This window comes from Bubalus bubalis, chromosome 1 (assembly GCF_019923935.1).
Source record: "Bubalus bubalis isolate 160015118507 breed Murrah chromosome 1, NDDB_SH_1, whole genome shotgun sequence".
NCBI classification, from domain to species: Eukaryota; Metazoa; Chordata; class Mammalia; order Artiodactyla; family Bovidae; genus Bubalus; species Bubalus bubalis.
In genome coordinates, this window is record NC_059157.1 from 89,863,332 (window position 1) to 89,884,271 (window position 20,940).

General features: G+C 43.0%; 2 protein-coding genes across 4 annotated transcripts in view; both read left to right on the forward strand.

The window, feature by feature from the left end:
* CMSS1 (cms1 ribosomal small subunit homolog) overlaps nucleotides 1-8,052 on the forward strand; it is a 389,262-nt gene extending 381,210 nt beyond the window's left edge. For all 3 annotated transcript variants that reach the window (XM_025282546.3, XM_025282542.3, XM_025282539.3), the window contains 2 exons: nucleotides 6,262-6,350; nucleotides 7,758-8,052. In XM_025282546.3, the coding sequence (XP_025138331.3) occupies nucleotides 6,262-6,350; nucleotides 7,758-7,841 (173 nt within the window). In that variant the 3' untranslated portion in view covers nucleotides 7,842-8,052. The remainder of the gene's footprint in view (nucleotides 1-6,261; nucleotides 6,351-7,757) is intronic.
* Nucleotides 8,053-8,174: 122 nt separating this feature from the next.
* Nucleotides 8,175-20,940, forward strand: part of LOC102394148 (cell cycle control protein 50C) — a 28,700-nt gene continuing 15,934 nt past the window's right edge. Inside the window, exons 1-4 of the mRNA XM_025282537.3 lie at nucleotides 8,175-10,362; nucleotides 10,819-10,862; nucleotides 11,857-12,055; nucleotides 15,347-15,457. Of these exons, the coding sequence (XP_025138322.3) occupies nucleotides 11,864-12,055; nucleotides 15,347-15,457 (303 nt within the window). The 5' untranslated portion in view covers nucleotides 8,175-10,362; nucleotides 10,819-10,862; nucleotides 11,857-11,863. The remainder of the gene's footprint in view (nucleotides 10,363-10,818; nucleotides 10,863-11,856; nucleotides 12,056-15,346; nucleotides 15,458-20,940) is intronic.

Genomic DNA, 20,940 nt, shown 5'->3' on the forward strand with positions numbered 1-20,940 from the left:
ACATTATATAGGAAGTGGTGATCAAAACCACCCCCAAGAAAAAGAAATGCAAAAAGGCAAAATGGCTGCCTGAAGAGGCCTTACAAATAGCTGAGAAAAGAAGAGATGCAAAAGGCAAAGGAGAAAAGGAAAGATATACCCATCTTAATGCAGAGTTCCAAAGAATAGCACGGAGAGATAAGAAAGCCTTCCTAAGTGAACAATGCAAATAAATAAGGGAAAACAATAGAATAGGAAAGACTGGAGGTCTCTTCAAGAAAATTAGAGATACCAAGGGAACATTTCATGCAAAGATGGGCTCAATAAAGGACAGAAATGGTATGGACCTAACAGAAGCAGAAGATATTAAGAAGAGGTGGCAAGAATACACAGAAGAAATATACAAAAAAGATCTTCATGACCCAGATAACCATGAGGTATGATCACTCATTTAGAGCCAGACATCCTGAAGTGTGAAGTCAAGTGGGCTTTAGGAAGCATCACTATGAATAAAGCTAGTGGAGGTGATGGAATTCCACCTGAGCTAGTTCAAATCCTAAAAGAAGTGAAGGTTGCTCAGTTGTGTCTGACTCTTCGCATCTCCGTGAACTGTATAGTCCATGAAATTCTCCGGACCAGAATACTGGAGTGGGTAGCCATGCCCTTCTCCAGGGGATCTTCCCAACCCAGGGATTGAACCCAGAGCTCCTGCATTGCAGGCAGATTCTTTACCACCTGAGCCACCAGGGAAGGCCATCCTAAAAGATGATGCTGTTAAAGTGCTACAGTCAATATGCCAGCAAATATGGAAAACTCAGCAGTGGCTACAGGACTGGAAAAGGTCAGGTTTCATTCCAATCACAAAGAAAGGCAATGCCAAAGAATGTTCAAACTACTGCACAATTGCACTCATTTCACATGCTAGCGAAGCAATGCTCAAAATTCTCCAAGCCATGCTTCAACAGTACTTCAACGAAGAACTTCCAGATTTTCAAGCTGGATTTAGAAAAGGCAAAAGAACCAGAGATCAAATTGCCAACATCTGTTGGATCATAAAAAAAATCAAGAGAATTCCAGAAAAACATCTACTTCTGCTTCATTGACTATGCTAAAGACTTTGACTGTGTGGATCACAACAAACTGTGTAAATATTTTTAGAGATGGGAATACCAGATTACCTTACTTGCCTCCTGAGAAATCTGTATGCAAGTCAAGAAGCAACAGTTAGAACCAGACTTGGGAAAACAGACTGGTTCCAAACTGGGAAAGGAGTATGTCAAGGCTATATATTGTCACCCTGTTTTAACTTATATGCAGAGTACATCATACAAAATGCCAGGCTGGATGAAGCACAAGCTGGAATTAAGATTGCCAGGAGAAATGTCAATAACCTCAGATATGCAGATGACACCACGTTTATGGCAGAAAGTGAAGAAGACCTAGAGTCTCTTGGTGAAAGTGAAAGAGGAGAGTGAAAAAGCTGGCTTAAAACTCAACATTCAGAAAACTAAGATCATGGCATCCAGTCTCATCACTTCATGGCAAATAGATGGGGAAACTGGCAGACTTTGTTTTTTGGCGCTCCAAAATCACTGAAGATGGTGACTGCAGCCATGAAATTAAAAAACGCTTGCTCCTTGGAAGAAAAGCTATGACCTACCTAGACAGCATACTAAAAAGCAGAGACATTACTTTGCCAACAAAGGTCCATCTAGTCAAGGCTATGGTTTTTTCAGTAGTCATGTATGGATGTGAGAGTTGGACCATAAAGAAGGCTGAGCACCGAAGAATTGATGCTTTTGAACTGTGGTGTTGGAGAAGACTCTTGAGAGTCCTTGGACTGCAGAGAGATCCAATCAGTCCATCACAAAGGAAATCAATCCTGAGTATTCTTTAGAAGAATTGATGCTGAGACTGAAGCTCCAGTACTTTGGCCGCCTGATGCGAAGAGCCAACTTATTAGAAAAGACCCACCTCCTTAGAAAAGACCCTGATGCTGGAAAGGATTGAAGGCAGGAGGAGAAGGGGACAACAGAGGACAAGATGGTTGGATGGCATCACTGACTCAATGGACATGAGTTTGAGCAAGCTCCAGGAGATGGTGAAGGATAGAAAAGCCTGGTGTGCTGCAGTCCATGGGTTTGCAAAGAGTGGGACACTACCAAGCGACTGAACAACAAGGGGTATGTTATGCCAATAAAAAAACTAAACACAGTGAGTGTCACTCCTTAGGAACTCAACAAATACTAGTTACTACTTTTATTAAAGAGACCACCTTTCTTGGTTGGAGACTTTACTGGCTGTAGTAGTCTGTACTTCAGTTGGAAAGAAAGTCAGATTTTGGAGGAAGGCCCTTGCACAGCGATTGGCTGGATTTTTGTCTTGTGGCCCCAGGAAGGTGTTGAAAGTGAAAGAGCAGATGAGAGGTGCTCGTAGTCCATCTAGGAGACACGGAGTCAGGAGAGATTGGCTGGGCAGCTGGAGGGCCCAGGGATGCACCGTGGTTCTCCACCTCTTAGCCAAGGGCTCACCTCTTCCTTACTGCATTCCACATGTTTTTATGTGCCACCGCCACCGCCCACCCCCACCCCAGGCAACAGAGTCACTTTTCTCCATATTTAATATTTAAAAGAGAGAGAGGGAGACAGAGAAAACAAAGCTGTCCAGATTGTTGAAATTAGAGTTCTACAGAGTTGTGAAAACTCACTGTGAAACCTTACTTCATCTAAGAAGTGGAAAAATCATTTAAGGAGCTGTTGATTTTTTTATAAAAGGAAAATAACTCTTATTTCTGATTCCGACTGAATGAATGGTTTCATATTCATTGACTACAGATGTTAGGCTATATACAAAGCGTTTAAAGAGAAACAATTCCATCACTCTAAAAACTGAAAATTTAACAAAGTAATTCAAATGGCACATAACACATTTTATGTAGCTGTTTATGACTTGAGATGTTTAAATATATGCTATATTAAGCAGAGTTTCTAAACGTCAAAAGCTATCCCATAACACTTACAGACAGAATTGTATTATTTTATTTAATAAGGGGATTTTCTAATTATAAGAGCCTTTGTAAAATGCAGAAAGATACAGAAAAGAAAGTAAGTTACTTTAGAGATATCGCTTATCAGCTAATACTAACTATATTTCTTTTCAGTCTTTTTTTTCTATGCATTTATCTATATCTTTTTATAAATGGAAATCATGCTGCTGCTGCTGCTGCTGCTAAGTCACTTCAGTCGTGTCCAACTCTGTGCGAGCCCAGAGACGGCAGCCCACCAGGCTTCCCCGTCCCTGGGATTCTCCAGGCAAGAACACTGGAGTGGGTTGCCATTTCCTTCTCCAATGCAGGAAAGTGAAAAGTGAAAGGGAAGTCGCTCAGTCGTGTCCGACTCTAGCGACCCCATGCACTGCAGCCCACCAGGCTCCTTCGTCCATGGGATTTTCCAGGCAAAAGTACTGGAGTGAGGTGCCATTGCCTTCTCCAATTGGAAATCATACTGCATATCATAACTTTATAACTGTCTTCTCTACTTAATATGCTTCCCTGGTGGCTCAGACAATAAAGAATCTGCCTGCAGTATGAGACCTGGGTTCAATCCCTGGGTTGGGAAGATCCCCTGGAGGAAAGCATGGCTACCCACTCTAGTATTCTTGCCTGGAGAATCCCCACGGACAGAGGAGCCTGGTGGGCTACAGTTCATGGGGTCACAAAGAGTGGGACATGACTAAGCACAGCACCCAATATGTCAATATCTCATGAGAACTTTCCATGTCATGAAATAGTTTTATTTTTTCATTTTTAGTGACTGCATAATATCCTGTTGAGCTTTTTTCCAGCTTAGCAGAGATAAAATTGACATATATCATTGTATTAACCAAGGTGTGCGTGATTGGTACATGTGATACCTGTGAAGTGATTACTACAATAAGTTAGATTAACATCAGTCACTTCACATAGTTCCATTTTTTTTTTTTTCTTATCATGGGTACATATGATACCTGTGAAATGATTACTACAGTAAGTTTGATTAACATCAGTCACTTCACATAGTTCCAATTTTTTTCTTGTCATGAGAACTTTTAAGATCTACTCTCTTTAGCAACTTTCACGTATACAGAGTACAGTGCTGTTAACTGTAAGCACCACGCTATATTTTACATCCCCAGCACTTATTTACCTTACAACTGGAAGTTTTTACCCTTTGACCACCTTCCTCTATTTTTCCTGCTTCTCACCTCTGGCAACCACCATCAATCTATTCTCTGTAGCTATGAGTACATTTTTTGGTTTGCTTTCTCTTTTTTTTAGGCTCAACATATAAGTGAAATAATACAGTGTTTGTCTTTCTCTGTCTGACTTACTGCACTCAGTATAACGCCATCAGGGACCACCCATGTTGTCAGAAATGGCAGGATTTTCTTTTTATGGCTAAATGATGTTCGTGTGTATGTGTGTGTGTGTGTGTGAGCCAAAGAACACTGACATTCTTTATCCATTCATTTGTCAGTGGACACTTAGGTTGTTTCTGTGTCTTAGCTATTAAAAGTAATTTTGCAATGAACAAGGGGATGCAGATATCTTTTCAAGATAGTGATTTCATTTCCTTTGGATACATACTCAGAAGGGGATTTACTGGGCCGTAGGGTGAGTTCTATTTTTAATTTTTAGAGAAACATCTATACTGTTTTCCATAATGGCTGCTCAAATTTACAATCCCCCCAGAAGTGCACATGGGTTTCTTTTTCTCCACATCGTTGCCTGTGCTTGTATCACTTGTCTTTTGGCGACAGTCATTCTCACAGGTAAAAGGTGATAGGTCATTGTGGATTTGATTTGCCATTTCCCTGTTGGTTAGTGATGTTGAGCTCCTTTTATATAGCTGTTGACCATTTGGATGTCTACTTTGGAAAAAATATCTATTCAGTTCCTACACCCATTTTTAAATCATCTTTTTTTTTTTTTTTTTTTGCCATGGAGCTGTTACCAGTTCTTTATATATTCTGGATATTGGTTCCAAGTTATATGGGTGTTTAACAGTTCTATTAAGGCAGGATATTTGGGTTGTTTCTAATTTTTTTGCTCGTGTAAGTAGGTACACAGTTGTCATCTTTTTAAGTAACTGTGCTTAAGTTTCTGGTGTTTTATTGAAATGGAAGAAGAATTATTTTGTCAAACTCCAAGCATTTTAAAGCTCATGTTATAGCATGTCCAGTTGCCTTCCAGAGAGGCTGTACCTATTTGCTATCCCACCATCAGGTCAATTATTTTTAAGGGAACACTATCAACCCTTTGTCTTTCTTCATTTATATCATTTTTAATTTACAGAGAGAGTATTAAATAAGAGGCATTGTAGTTATAAGAAGCATGAAAAAGTCTTTAGGGAGAGAGGAAATTACTGAAATAAACCAGTATTGAGGGGAAGGGCTGCGGGATAAAAGAAGGCTTTGTTATTTACATTTCCAGATGTGACAGCTTGGGGGCAGTGGTCAGAACGTGGGGAGTAGGGAAAAGCTAACTGCCCAATTCTGGGACCTCTGGAACAGACAACCTCTGAGGTCCCCTTCCACCCCACATTTCAGTATTGTCTCTAGATAGATAGGAAGACAGTAGGAATGAGTCGTTTTCCAGTTTTCTCAAAGGACAGCAGACTTTGGAGCTCATTCATCTTAACTCTATTTTCTGCCTGAAATTAACCTCCCAACCCTGTCTTCAAACTTCTGCTGATTCACCTTTTCAGAGACAGGCAGACTCTACTGGATTCAACTCCTCTGAAGGGTCTCTGCCCTGAACAATAAGATCAGTTCAGTTCAGTTGCTCAGTCGTGTCCAACTCTTTGCCACCCCATGGACTGCAGCACACCAGGCCTCCCTGTCTATCACCAGCTCCTGAAGTTTACTCAAACTCATGAACTGTAGGATACATCTTACCAAATTCCTGTCGGAATAAGACTTTACCCTCTGGGGCTTGGTAAAAGGGAGGCCTGGGATTGATTCTTTGCCAGCCCTTGAGCATTTCACAAGCTTAGCAAGAGCAGCTTCCCTGAGAATCAGTGATAAGATTGTAAGGAGAGCAAGTCTCAGAGTGTTGCATTTGTTTTCCATCAGACAGGGACAGCACTTAATGTGCAGAGATTGGTTGCCAGTGTTGGGGGGATGGGGTGGGGAGAAAAGAACAAATGAGGCCAGGAAAAAAAAAAGCAACCAAAGGAATAAAAAATCCTTTTAATAAGCTTATGTCATGAGTTCTTTAATGTAGCAATTCTCTGTCTCTTTCAGGTGGCCTTCATTTGAACCCCTTAAAGTTTCTGATTTTTGACTGGAACTGGAGAGATCAGAAGTTGAGAAGGATGATGGACATTCCCGAGGTACCGTGTAACCAGCAATCCAGCACTTCCCTTTAATCTTTTTTTTTTCAATTTGAACTTGAGTTCAAACACAGCAATAAAGTCTTTGACATGAGGAGCCAGCACATTCTGGCCTTTGAAATGATTTCTTTTAACTCTGAAGTAACTACAATTATAGAGGCCATCTCACCCCTTACACATAACTGTATCCTTTCCATGTGTTTTATAGGAATCAGCTTTGTTTCTTCATTAAATGCCCAATGGCCTCTGCCCCGCTGGGGTCCACATCTATACTGTACCTTTGGGAAACAGGAAGGTCTGGAGGACTTGGCGTATTTCCCTGTGCCTTGTTTTAGAGACACGATCATCTTTGCCTTTTTGTCCTTAGACGTGCATTTGGAGGTGAGGGGCACAAACTTGCCTCATTGCCTGCATCTCCACATACCCAAAAACCTGCTTACTTAATGAGCAATTTATGTTTTGAGGAGTGGGGAAATTTTTTTGATGTCTCAGTGAATTAAAACTGATTGAATACCTTTGTGGGACCAGCATTAGCTGATTATATATTTATGAAAGTCATCCATTATCGTCATAATGTGACAATTGACTTGACACCCACCATGTTATCATGGGGATAATCTTTCAATCTAGCCTGATGCTTAGAAGTAGCTGTTGGAGAGAATAGGGTTGTGCAGTAATAAACATGGCTGCCAGTCACCAACCAGGAATAAATCATGACAGTGACTATCAAAGAAGCTTGCAATCCAAATATGCTGAATTAATTTGCTGTATAAAACTATATCCTCAGAATAACCAAACCTGATTTTAATTGATTAGTGAGTTAGGCTAAAAACCATTGTCTGAGTTTCCTACACACACATACATATACACACACACAGAGTCTCCTGAACTGACTGGTTTCTTAAAACCAGTTGAACCAACTTAATGTCAGGCACATGAGGGCATATTTGATGATTTTGCTTATAATGTTAAATCTGAGTAAGCCACCACTAGTTTTCCAATTATAATAATGAGGAAGAAATAGTATTCACAAAAACCCTTTTAACCCAGACTTATTTTTATTGTGATGATGTCATTATTAGTAGTTACCCTGTATTAAAATACTGTGTATAGTCTAGACATACTTTGGATATCTTGAACCACCATTGGGTAAGATTTTTCCTATGAGATTTTATTTTGAAGGGCTACAAACAAGAGGACATCCATATGAAACTGATGTCTTATATAGTTCCTCTTCCTTTACTTATGTAAATATTTCAAATCTGAATAAAATGCGGTTTTGCTCTTCCTGATTCTGGCCATAACAGCTGCATAAATACCAGGGAATCCAGATAGTTGAATTTATTCACCAAATCCATCCTCTCTTGATCTTAAAACTTTTTTTTTCTTCTTTTTTTTCTCCCTTAGATAAGAAAGGAAGTTTTTGAACTTCTGGAAATGGGAGTGCTAAGTCTGTGCAAGACAGAATCTTTGAAGTTGGGCCTTTTCTAAATCTGGATCCTAATGAAAAGTCCTGTTTTCCTGGTGGGATTTGTATGGCTCTGGCCCATTGCAAGCACTTGGTAAATACCAGCTATTGTTTATTAAGTTGACTGTATCACCAGATGGATCACTAGGAATCTTAGGTTGGGATTCTTTAACAAAATGAATGTGCCCTTTGCCAAATCCCTTGTGTAATAAAGCATCGCTAGCTTGTGTGTGATTTTTGTTAAGGAGACTGAGTTTTTCTTTCACCAGCTGGCCTCTGATGTGACTGTACAAGAGACAATATGACCAAATGACAAGTCTATTTGCCCGACGCACAGTGAGGCCAAACAATACTAAAACACGGAAGTTTGGAACAGATAAAGGTTTATTACAGGTTCATGCAAGCAGATGGGTAGCTCATCCCTTAAGAGCCCCAAAATTACTGAAAGCTTTCAGCAAAGCCCTTTTCTAGGAAAGGTGAGGGAAGAGTGTGTTTAGTTGTTGCACATTTCTTGGTGTCAGATCTTTTGTTCTTGAGGTCAGGTCATGATTAGGAAACGATGTTCCTGTAAATCTCTACCAAACAAATGTTGTTCTCTGTTCTGACAAGGAAGGGCAAGGTCCCAAGGAATAGCTATCATCCTTCAGGGTCTTGGTCCTGGCTAAGAGGAGGTAGCTCTTAGTTGGCAGCTTCCTCAGAGCCAGGTTCCCACACCCTGCCCAGCTGTCATTGCTGAGGGAGCCAGACATCTGATGCAGCTGACCCTCAGGCTCCTCAGGCCATCCAAACAAGGGTGGGGGGCATGGTGGGTGGAACCAGGCTCCTCAGACCGCGACGCAGGCAGAGGGCCACTGCTATCAGGTAGCAGAGACAGGGGTGGGGGAGAGGTTCACCACAGCCTCAAGACCAGCGAGTGGCCCTGGTGAGGGCTCTGGAGTCCTGCTGGACACAGCCCCCAGGCTGCCCACTGGCCCAGGGCTAGCTGAACTGGGGGGTCTTCCAGGGAAGGCCTGAATTTGCCTCTTACCTCACTCTATACCTGACGCCCACCACACCACTGTTGGCTTAATCGCTTCCCTAATGGACCCTCATTGACAGTTTGTTCCTTGTGGGCAGGGCCCCCTGCAGTGCTGACCAGTAGCTGAGCAGGACTACTAATGGTCACCCACTGACAGTTGGTTGCTTGTGGGCAGGGCCCACTGAGGCACTGAGCAGGGGGTGAGCAGGACCTGTTGCCTGGTAACAGGGTGCAGAGTAATGATGCACAGCAATGGCCACCTGCTAAGGGCTGCACTCTCTTACAAAGGGAAGGAGCATCCGGGCGGCCTCAGACAAACCCCTTCCCTCTCTTCTTCCCTGTCTTCCCTCTAATGAGCCTCAGTTTCATTAGCTGTGAAATGGGAATACCAGCTTGCAGGATTGCTGAGTGTTTCATGAGATGGTACATTTGGAACAGACTTATCAACTGCAATGCCTGGTCCCAGTGTGAAGCGTGTAGTGGTGGAAAGAGTACATGTGGCAATTTATAAACTAATAAAAGACAACAGTATAACTACAGCTACCTTATGCATCTGTTTAACTCTTTGTTTTGAGATAATTTCATAGTTACAGAAAAAAATAGCATAGAGAATTCCCATATTCCCTTCCCCCAGCATCCCGCCATGTTAACATCTTGTATAATCATAGTACAGTTATCAAAACTAAGAAGTCAACATGGGTACAATTTAACTAACTAAACTACAGACTTCATTTGGATTTTTACCAGTTTTCCCACTGATGTCCATTTTCTATCCCAAGATCCAGTCAAGGATCCCACATTGCATATAGTTGTCATTCCTTAGAAAATATATTTAGAAAAATATGTATAGTCTGTCACATTTAATCATTAAAATAATTCTGGAGGAAATGTCTTATATTTTATAGATGATGAAACCGAATCTCAGAAAGGATACACATTAGTTTAAGTAGCAGAACCAGAAGGCAAACCCACATCTCCCATACTCATTTAAGGACACCATGGTTATCTGTTTGGAGAGTCAGGCGTATACAACAAATGAGAAAATAAAGCAAACAGATGCCATTAGTGCGTTCCACATTCAAATGCTGTGAAATTTTAAATGAGCCTCGCAGCATGGCAAATCACACTCCAGCAAATCCCCTGCTTCCTCACACCAGCCGCCTGCTGCTCATGCACCTCTGTGGGCTAGAAGCCACACACAGGAATCCCAAGGCTAAGGGAGCAAGTTCCATTCTGCGGGACCTCGGATCAAACTCAAAAATTTAGAGGAAAAAGAAAGAAAGCCTCCACAGGATGAAAATTCACTGAAGCTATATATAGCTCAGTGTAACCCTTGTGGGGCTGACCCTCCCCCAAGTAAGAGAGAATTCCGCCTTCCAACTGAAGCATCACCTCTTCCTGCCGGATGACCTTCAAACTGACACGCCGCCGGTTCCTGGTTCTTCAGCAGCTTTTGGCCTTCAAACTCAGACTTGAGGAACATCAGCTCTGCAGATTTTGGACTTGTCAACCTCCTCTGTAGTCCTGTGAGCCAATTCTTTGTGATTAGGATTTCTCTGGAAATCCTAATATACTCCTGTGAAGCACTTTTTAGTTTGGGATTTTGGTTAGATTGGTTTTGTCACTTTATAAAAAGTGTAACAAATACTGTTCTTGATTTGTTATTGTAATGACCCCTCTGGTAGACGTTTCCTGTTGACTATAATCTCACCCAGTGTTGAAACAAGTACCTAGATTGCAAACATATCTGATATTTTATAGGCCAACTCTGAACACTTTATCTAATCTCACAGGCTGTTACTGAACTAAGGTTCTTGACCACATTTACTTATTAAAACAAATAGTAGGTGTGAACTAGAAGTGTTCACTACCATCTTCTCACACAAATCTGTCTGATACCAACAGCCATACTTGTCACTACCCTCAAGCCCGATTCAAATGGCTTGCTGAAAAGTTCCCATTGGTGTTCTGCTTTTTTCCAGTCTTGCAAGGGGAAACTTTGACTCTGAATTGGAAACATCCCAGTGTAAGTAGTTACATTTGTTCTGTATTCTTTTAAACTAGGTAGATTTGCCAAAGTCATTGTCTTCTTTAATATAGAGTCCAGCATGGCTTCTCTGCCTAATGTTAATAAAAAAGATTAGAAACTCACATGCTGCCTAATTTTTTTTAAATCCTAATTCTACATTTTAAATGCATCTTGAAGAAGTAATTATTAATAGCCTAATGAAAATAATGTTAGTAGATTTCTAATATGTGAAAAAGCGAAACCAAACCAAGCAATGATACTGTATTACAATATTGAACACTTAAAGGATTATTTTCCTCTTGCCTTCTCTTACCTCATTTGGGCTCCATCAAAACAGGTGCTTGGAGAAGGTTAGGAAGAGATGTTTTTCATCTACACCTTCTTACAAGAGTCTTTCTTATATATGAGAAAGTTGGAAACTACTGAGATTAGACATCTGTGTTTTGCAATTCCTGTTTCTTCCTCCCTCATTATCACAAATAGCAAAGTTAGCTATAACCTGGGAAAAAGTTAGCATTTTCCCAACTTAGTTTATATTCATGTTAATGGACAGCCACATTTGTTGACTGCACTCAATTCTATTTTTTGTATTAATCTCCAAGGATTTGGGCAAGTTCTTAAAGATAAATCCATTTTCCCCTTTCAGGAAAGGCTTGCCTTGAATTAGTCACCACATCCCAGAAATAGCCTGCTGTAACTGCTTCCCAGTGTCGCCAGATGTTGGTTTATACAGACCTGCTGGGGACTGTTCCTCCTAGGCATGGCACTTAGCACAACAAGGTTTTTGAACCTAAGAAAAATGTATGAACCCGTGGCTGATTGAAGGGAGCTGTGCTCTTACTTAACAGCAGGTCTGATTAAGGAATAATTCTAGGAAGCAGAGATACTTTGCCACCACAAAGGAAGAGTCACATAATTCTTAACATTAAGTGGTGTTACTCAGAGCAGTAATGTCATAAATGTCTGAGAAGTATATGCGGGTCACCTGCAGGAGCAGCATGAAGAGGAAATGCCAGGACTACGAGTCCAGACTGCCAGACAACACTGCGGTGAAGCAGCAGCAGTTGCCTGCCTTCCGGCTCCAGCTGACAGCCAGTAAAATCCTCTCTGGCTTTTTTGCCATAGGGCTATTCTGCCTTGGCATGGGCATCATCCTTCTGTTGTCTGCAAAGAGCATCAGGGAAGTAGAGGTTTGTCACATCTTACATTTTAATGCATTCTAAGAATTTTAGCTTTGAGACTGTAAAAAATGGTCAGTTTGAGAGCTCAGCCCCACCACGGGGAACTAGATGAGACTGGAGCATCCCTTTTACAGATGGTGATAGAGCCTCTCTGTGCTTTATTCATCCCTCCTCCCTCTTGAGGACAGACACTCTCAACCTGGTTAGTTCAGCCATACTTGTTTATAGGGACCTGCCAGACGCCTGTGAATCACATTGATAAAAAGAGTGAAGAACCAAAGATACATGTCTTCAAATTTGTGCCACTTTCAAGCATTTGCCTTTGCCTTTGCAAATAAACTCCCTCAGATCATTGTCTTAATCCAGGAAAGGAAAGAATGCAAATCTTTCTGGCCTCTAAAGGATTCTTACTAAAATAAATCAGGTTCTACTCAGAGTGAGAAAAACTGAAGCTAAGCTGTGACCCCCTCAGTCATAAGCCTTTTTCCAATTTGACTCACAGGCCATTGGAGAATGAGAAGCCCAGAAGCTGGTCTGGGGAGGGGAGCTCAGATCTGGCCTGATGCCATACCCACATTTGGTTTAATAAATTAAGTAAATGCTTCATGCCAATCAGCTCTGAGCAGATTACCAAGACCATATGACCTCTATTCTGAAGGCAGCTGTGGAGAGCTCATCTAGTCCCTCTCCCCATAGGCTAGTGGCAAAATTACCATGGAGGCCAAGTCTGGCAACACTGATTTAACATTCATGAGTGTATGAACATGCTCAGAGTTCTTTTGGGTGTGCAGATGAGTAAACTCCAAGTAAGAGTCAATTCCTGCCTTCAGTGAGCTAATGATAGAGTAAGCAAGACAGTGGGTGCCAAGAACAGAGAGCTCAGCTGTGGCTGGCTTGTTTGCTATATCCACAGCCCTTTTCTTGCATGTTGCCAGTGCATTGCAGGTACTCACTTATTGAAAGAACGGATTTGGGCAAACAGTGGGACTTCAAAGAAGAAAAATATCATTTCAGGTCCCACTCCTCCCACCAACACATCCTGCTGTGTTGCCTTGCCCCTGAAATGTTCTGCTTGGCTTCCCAGTGCCCCTAAGTCCTTTTGAGTCCTCCAGTGTGATCATGTAAACCGCCAGGCCCTACCATGTGGCAGAGGCCAAAATGGCAGGAGGAACATAAGCTTGCCGTGTTGAAGGCGATTGCAAAGTAATTGGCTTACAAGGCTGATATTCATTTCCACAGAGCTCATCCTGTTTACTTTTCCATTTTATTCTTCACCAACCCCTTTCTTTCTCGTTCTTCCCCTCCTCTTCCCATGTCCTTCCAGCACCTCCCTTCTGAGCACCCATCCCCACCCACTATGAAGTGCAGCCTCCATCACAAGGCAGCCATCGCTGAATGATGTCACCTTATATGTGAGACGAGAACCTCACCCCATGGTCGGCCAAGGCCACTCTGCAAACAAGTTTCAACAGAATGGTTTTATCATGATTTTAAGAGGATTTTTCAATCAGCTGTTCTTTTAAGCCACTTCAGCTAGGACTGTTTCTAAACGTTTTGTTTTTATACAGAAAAACCAGAAGCCACCCATAGAGTGTGATCCTCTATTGCACTCGAAAGTGTTTCATTATAAGGGGTGATGAGATGAAGCGTGTATCTCAGGCCAGTGTTGTCAACACACACTTAGTAGAAGAGTTCTGAGCTGGTTTTTCTCTTCTCAGTCAGCCCTGAGGCACAACAAGAAAGTGCCCTTTTTGCAATTCACCTTAAGCAAGAATGATAATTCCTGCCTCTCCAAAATTCTATGAGGAGCAAACTATGATCTTTGCTGTCATTTTAGAGCTACACGCTTACAGAAGCACTCACGCAGCAAAGTAGATTAAACACGTTGATTTTTGATATGTTTTCCTCATAAAATTTTTAGAGCTAGAAAGCACATTGGATGTCATCTACTCAAAAATTTATTCATCAACAAAGACACTTTTTCTGTTTGGGCATTATAGAACTCTCACAAGAATCCGTGAAGTACAATGTACACTACTGCAGTGAGCTCACACATCAATTCATTGCTAGCCAAAATGATGCTGGTGAACAAAATGTGGGCCCTGGAGGTTAAGTATTGAACTCAATATCAGAGACTGGATGGACAGTTCCGTGCGCTAGCTCTCAATTAGATACAGCCCTATTCCTTATTGCTTTTAAAAAATTAGAATGCAGTTTCACAAACAGAAAAGGGGTCAGTATTTTTAAAAATAATAGTTCAAGTTTTTCTGCATACTTAAAGAATGATTTAAGTAAATATAAGCAACTGAGTACAATTAAGTAGCCTTTTGGCTAATCTTTAATTTAGTATTCACACTTTACCCATTTGACTTCCAAACACCCAGTGGCTTTGCAAGTATTTAAAATTCCTTCTTTCTTATTAGTCTTCTCTCCCAAAGAATCTAAAATCTGATTGGTAATTTACTGGGAAGAAAGCCAGCCCCTGTTCCTCTCCCGTCCCCAGACTCTTCTAATTACTCCTCGGCACGGGTGAGGGAAAAGCAGAAGCTGCCAGCAGCACCCACACCACCACCGGGTGCCCAAGATGAGTGTTCCCTGGAGCAGAAGGGAAATGCGTGGCCCCATGGCCTCTCTCTGAGCCTCCTTTCCCAACTCTCCTTCCAACTCCGTCTTCACATCACTGAGTGGAGCCAGAGCTCACAGGATTTGCCCATGTGGGACACACCACCCTTTTTTTTAGAGTCCACTTATTCCATTTTGCACAGAATTTAACTTTTACAGAACGTAACAGCAATTTTTAAAACAATTGCTTCACATACATCCATAACTCTACATTTCTGAAACACTTCTTTTTCTATGTTTGGTCATTTTTAATAACTTCCTCAAGACATCTTGCAGAAGAATTCACTAGTATAAGTATTTTCCATATGATAACATGGAAAACCAGTGGAGTGACTTCCCCATAAAGCTGATTAGACCTGGGCCATGGGCCCAGTTCTCCTGAGTCACTGGCTAATACTTTCCTAATGGTGACTTCTTATGATGGAGGTGTAAGCCTTCATCACAACAGGCTAAACATGCAGTAGAAACCCTGAACTCCAGTACATGGCAGAATACTGCCGGGTGCCAAAATGAAAGGAGGCCCACTCCTCCTGCGCATCCAGGGAGCTGCCCTTGGTTCATGTCCCAGACAGCATGCCCTTGACCCTGCGAGCCTGGTGACTTGAGTAGACTCGGGATTTTAAGGTATGTACTCACATCCCTTTTTAATTAATAATTATTATTTTCCCTGTCTGACAGATTAATTATACAGAAAAATGTGCAACTTGTGCAAAACTGCGGGAAGATGCCACTAATTTTGACAAAGAATGCAACTGCTCTATTTCCTTTTACCTTCCACAGAAAATGGAGGTGAGATTCAGGAGCCTTCATTTGGCTCTATGCTGTTCTGTTCCTAATTAACACATGGCAGTGAGTTTGTGATCTCCACCAAATGCTTTCCAAAATTGAAAATACAAAAAAGTAAAGCAGGGTGGGAATGGCAGCGGGTCTTATAAAGTACTGAGTTTGTGTGCAACTCTCTTCCCTACCCATTTTCCCCCCCTTGGAATTTTCATTCTTCTCCTTTGTGTCTAAATTTCCAGATTCTTTACTTACTCAACTTTGTAACATAATTCTTAACATCAGTCAAACAGATTGTATGGCAAGTGTCAGCACAGGAGGAGACCATAGAAATCTCTGAATCTGGCCATTCGTTTTATAGTGTGAAAATTAATGGGTTGAGAGGTTAAGTGACTTGGCCAAGGTCACACACTGAGTTAGTGTCAAGGGTCACACACCTGGTGGGACTCTCCTTGGGCCCCTCTCCAAGTCGTTCTTTGCATGCAGTTGCCTAATCCCTAAGGCGACTCTTGCCTGGCTGTCAGACACTGTGAGAAATGCCGAAGAAATATTAAGAGCCGTCCCTGCTCTTGCGCTGATTAAAATCTCGTGTTAGTCCAGGTCCTCCTGAGAACCAGATGCCAGGACAGGATTAGACATGCCAGAGATGTACCGAGGGAACTGCCTGCCTTGGAAAATATGGAGAAGGCTGGGAGAGCTGTTGAACCACAGCACAGCTCCCACCCCTCGGGGAAGGAGCAGGAAGGGGAGAAGGAAGGCTGGAGGGACAGAGGAAGAGGAGGGTAGAGAGACAGGGTGAATAGGAGGGAGGAGAGAAGGAAGGTGTCAGATGCAGTGTATGCTTCTGAAAGTTTCAGCAAGGCCAACAGAGAGTCCTTGCCTCAGGATCGCTATTGCTGAGCCACTGGCTGGGACCAGCCATGGGAAGCATGACCTCAGTGCAAACACAGGACGACCTCGGAGCACGGCCACCGGGCGGTCCCTTGATTCCACTTCCTGCAGTTAGGAGATCAAGAGGCTCCTTTTCAGGGCCTCCACAGTCTTTCTAGGTGGCAAAGATACCATCAGATGAAAATGTGTTTCCTTCAACTTTTCAAAGATCCTGCCCCCTTGTGTCCACACCGCTCCCCTGCCAGTGCCGTCCTCCATAAACTGCCTCATTCCCTCTCCTTCTCCTGCTGAGAGATTCTGCGTGGGAGTCTTCCCTTGTGGGCAGGACTTCTCTTGAGTTAATCACTGACCATCCCATCCTCAAGGCCCTGCTTCCTTCCCAAACCAGACTTGGCGTCATCTCCTGAAAAAATCCTCCTTACTTCTGGGAAAGACTCCTTATTTCTGGGAAAGATCTCATCACCAAGACTCAAAATTCTCTTCCTTGACTCCACCCTGCCTGGCCCTTTCTCATCCACACCTCTGATGTGTAAGCGTTGATCTATATTCCGTGTCTCTCGCAACCGCTTTGCCCCCAGTTCCTTGGCATCAGCCTAGCTCAGGCCCCCTGCTCTTGTACCACAGCAGGCTTAACTGCACTTCTAGCCTTTGGCTTCTCCCATTGCTCTCCCATTGCTATTTGCAGAAACGGTAGACCACGCCCTGCACCCCCTCAAAATGTGCACTCTTTCAGATTGCGTTTTGACACCTGAGGACCAACTACCTTGTCATCTTTATCTCTGCAAGAGACCTTGTACTCCTGCCAAACTGACCAGTTTGCTTTGCCACGATACAACTCTATGTTCTTGCTGTTGTTTTGCCTAGAAAGTCTCTGCTCTCACTTGCACTTGTAAGATCTCACTAGTTTTGAGCCCCTAATATCACCCCCAGTATTCCCTGAGCCTCCTTTTCACTCATGCCTCCAGCAAGAATTTGCCCACATGTGTATTCTGGGAGCGCTGTTTCCTCTCCTCTGATGGACTTACAATCACCCGTGTAATATCCTGTACTCACTTCCGCTATTCACAGGAACCTCCCTGAGGACAGGGACCGTGCTTGACATGCCACACCACAACTGCACACCTGCTCATCACTGCACTGCATACTCAGCCTTCCTGCTTGCGACCACAGGTGAACCACCCATGCTCCTATCTGAAGGCTCACCTCTCCACTTGTGCGGTAGATGCCAGTCTCTCTTGCCTTTATAAGGATTTAACTCAGCAGTTCTCACTTCTCATACATCATCAACTTGCCTGTCTACTGGATGATTCCCACCAGCACTCAGACACATTGTTTCACCTATCTTAAAAAATATATATATACTTTGCTTATTTGGCTGTGCAGGATCTTAGTTGCAGCATGTGAACTCTTAGCTGTGGCCTGTGGGATCTAGTTCCCTAGCCAGGGATCAAACCCAGGCCCCCTGAATTGGGAGCACAGAGTCTTAGCCACTGGACCACCAGGGAAGTCCCTCACCTATCTTTATCTCTTCTATTCTCCCAAATTTCCCAGCCTGCTATCTGCCCATTTCTTTCCTCAGATTAGCAGGAAAAGTCGCCAGAGGAGTCATCTGTCGTGGCTACTTCTAATTCCTCTCATTCTCTCACTCAGTGAAACTGCAGAGTTACCCGTGACTTCCTCCTGGACAAATCCAGGGCTCAGTTCTCAGGGCCTTGTCATCCACTGCACACAGGTGGTCACTCCCTCTTCCTTGACACATCTTCTTCTCTCAGAGATCTTACTCCCTTGGTTTTCCTACTTCCTCTCTGACTGCCCTTCTTTGGTTCCTTTGCTGTTCCTCTTGTTTCCCCCAGACCCTTTCTGTGGAGAGCTTCGGGGCTCTAGTCTTGGTCTTTAGTCTTCTCTTCTCTGTCTGCACTCACTTCCTAGGAAACAGCATCTACCGCCTAAATTTAAACACTCTCTATCACCAACGCTGTCTTTTCTTTCCCTATCCCAATCATCTCTTCCAATATCCACACTTGTATTTCCAGCTGCCTTCCTGGTGCCAACATTCAACTGTCTAATAGCTATCTGAAGTTTAATGTTTCTAAAACTGAATGAATATCCACTTTTTCCCCTTACCTATTCCATGCCCTCCCCCCAAAAAATACACCATTCCAACCTACAGACTTCTCAATCTCGGTTGGCAACAACTCTGTCCTTCTGATGCTCAGGCTTAAAGCCCAGGGTCATTCTTGACTACTTTCTTTCTCTCCAGCTCACCTCCAATCCATCCTCTGGGCTCTACCTTTGGAATATATCCAGAATCTGCTTACCTCTACCCACCTCTGCTGCTGCTCCCAGCTCCACACCCACCTCTCACCTGGATTTCTGCAACAGCTTCCTACCAGATCTCCCCGTTATATCCAAATCTTGAATAACAGCCAAACTGAACTTTTTAAACCGTTGAGTCCCATCATGTTATTCCTCTGCTCAAAAAGCCCTGCAGTGGCTTCTCTTTCCACTCCATGAAAAACCGCAAGTCCTTCCAAGGCCTTACATGATCTGACTACTTATTTCCTCTCTAACCTCCTCTCTCCATTCTCTTCCCTACCCACTCTCTGACCACAGTGGGCTCTTTGTTCCACAGACAAGTCAGGCATTCTCTTCGTCCGCATGCCTGGCATCCCCTCGGCTAACGCCCCTGCTGCCTTCAGGTCCTGCTTGGCTCAGTTATCAGCTAACCATCCAATTTCATACTGCTGCCTGTCTACTCACCCTGCCCCTGCACTCCCGATTCATATTGCTGCTGCTGCTGCTAAGTCGCTTCAGTCGTGATTCATATTACCTTGCTGTAATTTCCATTTTTTCCACAATGCTTATCACCTTCGAACTTACCATATAAATGAACAGATTATCATATGTATTGTTTATTGTCTGTCTCTCACCTACAACTGGTCTTCCCAGGTGGTGCTAGAGGTAAAGAACCCACCTGCCAATGCAGGAGACATTGGGTTCAACTCCTGGGTCAGGAAGATCCCCTGGAGGAGGGCATGGCAACCCACTCCAGAGGAGTGGGCTTCTCCCACAGAGGAGCCTGGTGGGCTGTGGGGCATAGGGTTGCAAAGATTTGGACACAACTGAGCAACTTAGCATGCACACTCACCTATAACTGTGTCTGGCAACCTGTAGTTTCTCAGTTAATGGTTTTGGGTGAACATAAGAACCTTTGCTTCCTCCACAGTGCATAGCACAGTATACATGGTAGATGCTGAAATGTTAATGAATGGAAAAAAGATAAAGTGCTTAATATTATGGCTTTATGCTCCAGGAAGCTTTGGTTCTATGTGTCCCTTTCCCCCTTGATCCCAGATGAAATCATGTTGGCATCAGTAATAGTATGAATACAACTATATCTTTAATCATTTTTGAGTAATTCAGATGGAAATTATATGGAAATTACTGAATCATTGGTCACATGTACCATGACCTTTATTTTCAGCCTGCCCTGGGTTCCAGCTCCCATCTTTCATACTCATCCTCTTAAAGGTCCTTAGGGTGAGGCCAAATTTTCATAGCATAAGAGAATCAGTACTTGGGTTGTAAGTGATGTGTATATAAAGTCCATGGGGAAGTTTTATATCTGTGTTCTTTTGTTAGAGGTCAAAATTCTAGCTGTCTACAATTGTGTCCCTTCTTGCCTTCCTCAACTCACCATGCTGCTGCTGCTGCTGCTGCTAAGTTGCTTCAGTCGTGTCCGACTCTGTGCAACCCCATAGACGGCAGCCCACCAGGCTCCCCCGTCCCTGGGATTCTCCAGGCAAGAACACTGCAGTGGGTTGTCATTTCCTTCTCCAATGCTTGAAAGTGAAAAGTGAAAGTGAAGTCGCTCAGTCGTGTCTGACTCTTTGCGACCCCATGGACTGCAGCCACCAGGCTCCTCCGCCCATGGGATTTTCCAGGCAAGAGTACTGGAGTGGGTGCCATTGCCTTCTCCATGCTACCACCACCCAAAAGTAAAGTTAGCGCTGCTTTTTTTTTTTTTTTTCTCCTTCTTAAAACATTAGACATTTATTCTCTCTAGAAATCAGAAATCTGATTTCTAGAGAGAATAAATTCAAAAGAATAAATTCAAAAATAATTCTAGAAATCAGAAATCTGAAATCAAGGTGTCAGCAGGATTGGTTTCTTCTTAGGGGCTCAGTGTGCTTTTTTGAAGAAAAAAATCCAAAAGATAAAACCTTAAAAGGCTTCAGCTTCCCATCTGTCTGTGTCCTTTGAAATCCTAAAGGCAAATAAGTGTTCCCAGCTGCTGACCATTCCTTTCAGAGTCTTTCTCGTAAAAATCTAACCAAACTGTTCAGGGCGACCGCAGGGCCTTCCCCTCGCCAGGTCACACACATCACACACACACTAGATGACAGATCCATGCGAGGCTCTAGGCCTCGAACTAGGAATCCTGCACTGTGGAAAAGAAACACTACACAGTGTATTTGCCTCCAGGACTAATGAAAAAGATGACAGTCAAGGAGGCCTTGTAAGGTCTTGGACAAAGGATCACTGAAACAAGTTTATTAAAAACACTCCTGTCTCTAAAGTGTGAGTGTTCACTATCTATT